The sequence below is a fragment of the Perissodus microlepis genome, chromosome 8 (assembly GCF_051167445.1).
Source record: "Perissodus microlepis isolate ML-2025 ecotype Zambia chromosome 8, ASM5116744v1, whole genome shotgun sequence".
NCBI classification, from domain to species: domain Eukaryota; kingdom Metazoa; phylum Chordata; class Actinopteri; order Cichliformes; family Cichlidae; genus Perissodus; species Perissodus microlepis.
The window spans coordinates 7524840-7531285 of NC_140468.1; the positions used below are offsets into that span (position 1 = coordinate 7524840).

General features: G+C 37.6%; 1 protein-coding gene across 1 annotated transcript; it reads right to left on the reverse strand.

The window, feature by feature from the left end:
* Positions 1-8: 8 nt before the first annotated feature.
* Positions 9-4588, reverse strand: sgca (sarcoglycan, alpha). The gene is made up of 10 exons (XM_084938661.1): positions 4124-4588; positions 3881-4029; positions 2976-3042; positions 2677-2875; positions 2342-2510; positions 1955-2163; positions 1724-1750; positions 1347-1520; positions 560-586; positions 9-471 (listed from the first exon to the last, which is right to left on the reverse strand). Exons 1-10 carry the CDS (start codon positions 4335-4337, stop codon positions 465-467), a joined length of 1242 nt encoding a protein of 413 aa, XP_084794787.1. The 5' UTR covers positions 4338-4588; the 3' UTR covers positions 9-464.
* Between the last annotated feature and the right edge of the window lie 1858 nt (positions 4589-6446).

Genomic DNA, 6446 nt, shown 5'->3' on the forward strand with positions numbered 1-6446 from the left:
CCAGAGTAAGAACATGATTTTTTGCTGGAATCATTCATATAATATACATTTTTAGCAGCCTGGGTTAATCAAATCAAATGGATTTCTTCCAAAGTTTGTCCATCTAGTAAATCAATATGCTACACACATCACACAGGCGGTAGAATTTGTCTCCCATCGCATACCCTTTAAGAAATTAATAAATATAAACAAAATATTTTCACAGAACATATGAACCAAAGAAATATTTAATCCACAAAACATGCTTCAGTGTTTATAAAATGACCCATGTATTAGTTCACAACGTGTGACAATAATTAGTTTGATATACACAACATCTGAGCTATTAGTATACTATTCATTTACTTTAATGGAACCCAAACAGGAAGAAATTATAATATCCAAATGCAAATATAATCCACAAACTGTGTCTCAGAGATGTTATTAATAATACTCCATGTGTTATATCTTATCCATCGCTGCTCTCACTTCCTGTAAACACACACAAAAAAATATTCTTAGAATAATCAGCAACACCGAGCAGAATCAATGCGGAGGAGAATCCTGTGATTGGGCTTACCTGGGCAGTGTGTCACTGTATGGATCTCTACCAAGAGAGTAAGAAAATAAATACAATTAAAAACTACTTTATTTATTATGATTTATTACAACTGTTGGAGAATAACTCATGCAACACAGCAGTAATAGTGACACTAACTTCACCAGCAGCAGATGGCAGGTGTGATGAGATGTTAGTACTTATTCTTTATTTGCTATACTCTAATAAACAAAATACTTCAGATTGCAAACTGCTGGTCATACAAACATATTTGAGTATGTAGATTTTCATTTGGTAATTTGTGACGGCTGTTTGGTTACAATTTCTATTGAAATGCTGTTGATTCATGGACACAAGAATGACTTTTGATGTAACTTATTATAAGCTTCATTTGTTTTACAATACTGTGCAAAAGACTTGAGTCACCCCTCATATATATATATATATATATATATAGTATGTATTGCTTCTGAGGAGGAAGATGTTTTTGTCAATATTTAAAGTGATCTTTTTGGAAATCTAGCAAAGAACTTACACATGACCTGAAAGAGACACAGCAGGTTTGGGGATGCGTTTCAACAAGTGGTGTTTGCAAAATTGAAAGAATTGAGAAAACAGAAAAGTGCTGTCAAATTTCCACCCTGCGATACTATTTGGAAAATGACAGGAGAAGCATACCTGATCAGAACAACCCAGTGCATCATCAGAGCAACATTAGAGTGGTGTTACATTAGGTTCTTATTGTGTACCTAATAGACTGCCAGCTCAGTGCACATAACTGATAGGAATTAATGGGTGTGGTGCTTACTGTTGGGCCATGATGAGTGGGATGCTGTCAGACTGCAGCGGGGAGGCCCTGTCTCCAGTCCGGCTGTTAAACATGGGCAGTGTGGAGAGGGGTGGAGGCACGCCTCTGTTTCCAGCCATGGTCCTCAGCTCGTCAGTGTTCTCATGGATGGTGTAGTGGTGGTACAGCTGAATTCTGAAGCACACATCACATACAGAATTTTTTTTTTCTGCAAGCTTGGAAATATTTTTGCTGCACTATATTTCAGATTCATTCTGTGAAATATCACTTATAATGCTGTCTTAGCTGACTGGTACTAAAAAGTTAACCATCAGATCGTGTTTTTAATTGAAAGACAACAATCAGGTTTCAAAATCTGTTATAAACAAAGTACTTACTGGTTTGTTCTTGCATTCCTTTTGCCACTATAGAAAAAGAGTAAAATATCTGTTTAATATTGGATCAATCAAAAGTCTAAATATGTTTAAATAGATTCCCATCCTTGGTGGAATTTATCCCACTTGGATGACTACATAAAATCCCAGTAGAGGGAAGAGGGAAAAATGTAGTTTGGCATCCAAAGCCTTTACATATTTATTCAGAGATTAGATTTAAAATTAGATACATACATTCCTTCCCTTCTGCCAAACATGATGTAAGCCAGCAGCAGAAACAGGATGATGGCGAGGATCAGGGGCACAATTACTGTCACGATGTAGTCTGGGAAATAGTCTCTGTTTGGAGGAGACTCCAGAGGTTTGAAGTCCTCTCCAGCCTCCAAAATCCCTGAACCCATCGTGGGAGCAGGTGGCTTCGGCTTCATCTTTGTCAGATCAAACTGCAGGAGGAGGAAGAGCGTTAAAATGAGGCACAGAGCAGCAGATGAGATAAACAGCTTTACGCTGTTTGCTTCTGCTTAGTAGTTAATGAGACAAAATGAAATAATCGATTGAAGCTTTAATCATATATATTTATATATATGTTCCTTCTTGGGCGTGCATCTTTTCTGGCCTCACCAGCTCCGTCTTGCACCAAGTGATACAGTTGCTGGGATTTATGCAGAAGTGGCATTCTCCAGGGACTTTGATTTTGGCCTCTTCCTTGCACTGCTTTTTGTTCTCCGGTGTCAGCACCCTCAGGAGACATTTGGAGAAATACTCCTCTGACCCTACCTTCACATACACACTGTCACAAATCAAATTTGACTAAATATGCATTTTTTTTTCAAAGCAAGTTCTGTTACAGCAGCAAACACGGTGCTAATAAAATACAACAAACTTAAGTAGTAGTACTAAAAAACATAATTTTAAATAAACCCAGTATGTATAAGAATGTACAGATCTCAGTTTACCCTTCAAAGTGCCCTGCAAGAGGGAGTGGAACTCTGCCACCACGATCGAGGGCGTTGGTGATGTTGATCATTTCCAAGGTCTCTGTGTCCCACAGCTTCTGCAAATCCTGCTTTATCTCATCCTGAACAGTAGAGGGCAGCACTTTTTCAATCTCTCTCAGCTTGATGAAGACTTCGACTTGATAGGGCAGAATCTTCTCTGTAAATACACCAGCGAGTTTCGACATTTGATACACCCTCATTCATTATAACTATTATTTTGGGACTTAAACGTAATGGGACGGATTCATCGCAAATACCTGGAACGACTTTGATTATGAGAAGGTGTCTGACTGTGTCATAGCTCCGCTGGTTGGTGGCATAAATCTGTCAGAATGAAATGTAATATTATTAAGATTATGACAGTTCATATGCATTCCAAGAGCACTTTTTGCAAAACTTAAATGTCCGCTTTTCCATTTGCTGTCAATTTCCCAGAGTGCCTTTAGCTGCTGTCTGCTCATTAGTGTATGAAAAACGCTTTTGCTTACAGTAACAAAAATTATCTGTTTCGAAACCAATTCGTTATTATATATCTAGAGATATATTAATAATTTAAAACTTACACTAAAACGAAAATAAAGAAAATAAAGCGGTGAAGATTAGTTTAATACCTTACATTTTCTGCTGTATAGCTGCTTAATACTTTATGTTCACTGTTCTGTAAAAAGAAAAGCGAAAAAAACAAAAACAGGATGAACTGTTTAAACAAAAGCAAAAAATTAATGCACCTAAAAATGGCGTGTAGTTTGTTACAATGGGAAAAGTTTTGAATCAGAATACAGCTGTGTTCTGTGTTTACACTAAAAATTTAGCATGTTTTCTAACTGTTTGGTTGAGACTAAAGTGTCACTTCTGACATTTGTATCTCTTCTTCTTCAAAGACAGCTTACTTCCTGAATTTTTAATGTTGGTTCAAAATAGCAGCTGAAGAGAAGAGGCCCAAGGCTTTTGTCTCTGGGGATTTGACAACAAATCCTGACAGCTGTTTTTGATAGCCGCATATTTTCCATATTTGTCTCCACTGTAGCTGCGCTGGAATGTTATCTTTGTTTGGCCTACCATCACGACAGAAGAATGTGCAAAAGTAAGGCCAGAGGTGAATGTTAGATGTGCAGCATGCTAGAATATTGTGCCAATGTTGGTGTAAATGATGATTTCACACCTCAATTATACTTTTTCCTGGAGACATTGGTGTGCCATACAAGAAGCCATTGTCATAGGGGTTCCTTTGGGTGAAGCGCAACCACTCTGGGAGGTCTGGGAAATTCTGTTTGTTGCACTTAAAAATTATGGGGTCGTTGTACAATATGCCTGATTTGCAAAACACAAAAAGAGCAGAGAAAAACAGCGTTAACACATGTGGATGTCTTATCCTTTTAACTGAATTTAGATCATTCTGTCTCACCGTAGACTTTGCCCAAAGGTTCAAAGTCGTTCTGGAAAGTCTCTCTAAACAGTTCATGTGTAAAAAACTTCCCCACAGGAATGGTAACTTTGATGTCAGAACTGGCCTCAAACAAACTGGCAGAACACACTGTGTGGAAGTGTAAAACACACACACACACCAGACAGTTTATAAGAAAGGTCAAAAAACGCAAACAAAACCTTAAATCTGACATTAAAAAATGATAACACACATATCCTGATGCTAGAATCCTACGCACAGTCCTTAAAAGCTGATATCAAGGGCGAGTGTTTTTACTAAACAACACAGAGTTGATAATTAATGTTGAGGAAGGTCAGCGAAAGTTGTTCTTTGATGAAGCTAAATAATTTTACGAGTGAACTTGCCTGTTAAAAAGAAGACCCAGCTCCCACAGCCTGCCATCTTGTTTTGGGTTTTGATTGACAGAACCAAGTGGAGAGGGGCTTGGTCACTGCAAAGGACATGTCAAAACTATTTTTGTCTCACTTACCTAATAACATCCGGAAGGGTGACTGTGAGTCTGTGAACAGTAGGCCTTCGAGGGATATTTATGTTCTTTTTGTTGATATACAGTCATATAAGTCATATACAGTCATCCATTTTTGCTCAGTACATTCGCACATGTATCCATTTGCCTTTAGTAGTTTATATTTGCCTTATATTTCTCCACTGATATATTTAGGTCTCAAACACTGTTGTTGCAATAGTGCAATAGGCTAATGAAGCTTAGAGTGATTTTGCTACCTAATGAGCATTACTTTTAACACTTTAGGTATATTTATCAAAGTTTATTTTGTTTCTTTAATTTCAAAAAGTGTGTGATTAGATTTTCAATTCATATGAGGGCGATATGAGTAATAAAAAAAACACCATTATTACCTTTCATTTTTTCTAGAAAATTTACACATTATTTTCTTACTGAGAAAATATATATAAATAAACTGAGTTTAATGCAAATTTAACTCAGCTCAGCTCGTTTTGGGATTTGAACCTTCTGATCAACCAGCATGTTACTGTGTGGAGTTTGGATGTTCATGCCTCTCCCTGTGGTTGCTCTGTCATAGACTAGTATCATATCCAGAGTGTACACCCCCTTTCACCCTCTATCAATTAGGATTGGTTCTAGACCATGGGGCCAGTGGGCAGTTACATTTCCCAAGGGGGTCACATGAGAAACTGGGTGTGTTGTGGAGGTCCCTCACCAATGTGATAAAGAGGTAAAATTAATATAATTGACATCAGCTTATTGGTGCTGCCCTCTAAACAGTCCCAGTTTCTCATGTGGCCCTTTGGGAAAATTAATTGCCCCCCTCTGCTCTAGACGCCGCAAATGGAGAGAAAATTGATGAATTGATGTAATAAGGAGAAAGGACACTGGTATATAACTGAGTAACTTTAAAGCCACTTAATTGTGAATTCCTTTTTTTTGAAGACCGTGTAAAACCTTTTAAAAAATATTTAAAAATGTTAGAAGAACGTAAAGGAAGGATTTTATGCTTAAAAGGTTTACATAATGTCTTGAAGAGATTCCAACTGAAGCTGAACAAGGCTGTACTTTTGTGTAAAATACTATTTTTTAAACCAAAAGTTGGTCAGTATATGCCTTACTTAACCAGGTAAAGCCCATGTTTTAGCATTCTTTTGCATAGGCATTTGCCTACACAGACCCTACGTGGGAGAGTATGCAATAAAAACAAACGAACAAAACAACAACAACAAAAGAGCACCCAGCTCATCATGGATCACGGATGGGGCTGTGCATAGGTTGCGTTGCCAGGTATCCTGTGATTTCACAGATCTGTTGTTTGTGACACTGCCCCCTGGTGACAGTAAACAGCTACAACATGCAGACGACGGTCTGCAAACGAACGGTCTGTGTGACACCAGTGACTGTTCTACAGTCATAATGTGACACTAATGCAAAAGTACGAAAAAGACATGAGTCATTAAGAACACGTTGTATTTGTAGGGTGGTAAAAGGCAAAGTCTCTCATGGGAAATAGGGGTTGGGTTAAAAATGAATCAAAAGTTAAAAGTACAAAAGTACACAACTAAAGGCTTTTTAACACACTGGACAGAATTAAATATATTTTAAATATATTTTAATTTTATGTGCTGAGTTTATTTGTGTCAATGTTTCTTCAGCTGGTCATTACTTTGCAAAACCCACCAGTAACACAGTCAGATGAGAACACTGGCTAGGTGGCACTGCCGCCTTGTTTAACATCGCCTCAGCCTTTTTTCAGTGACTAATATTCACCATGACAGTTAACCCATGTAAACAAGTACATTACACTCTTCT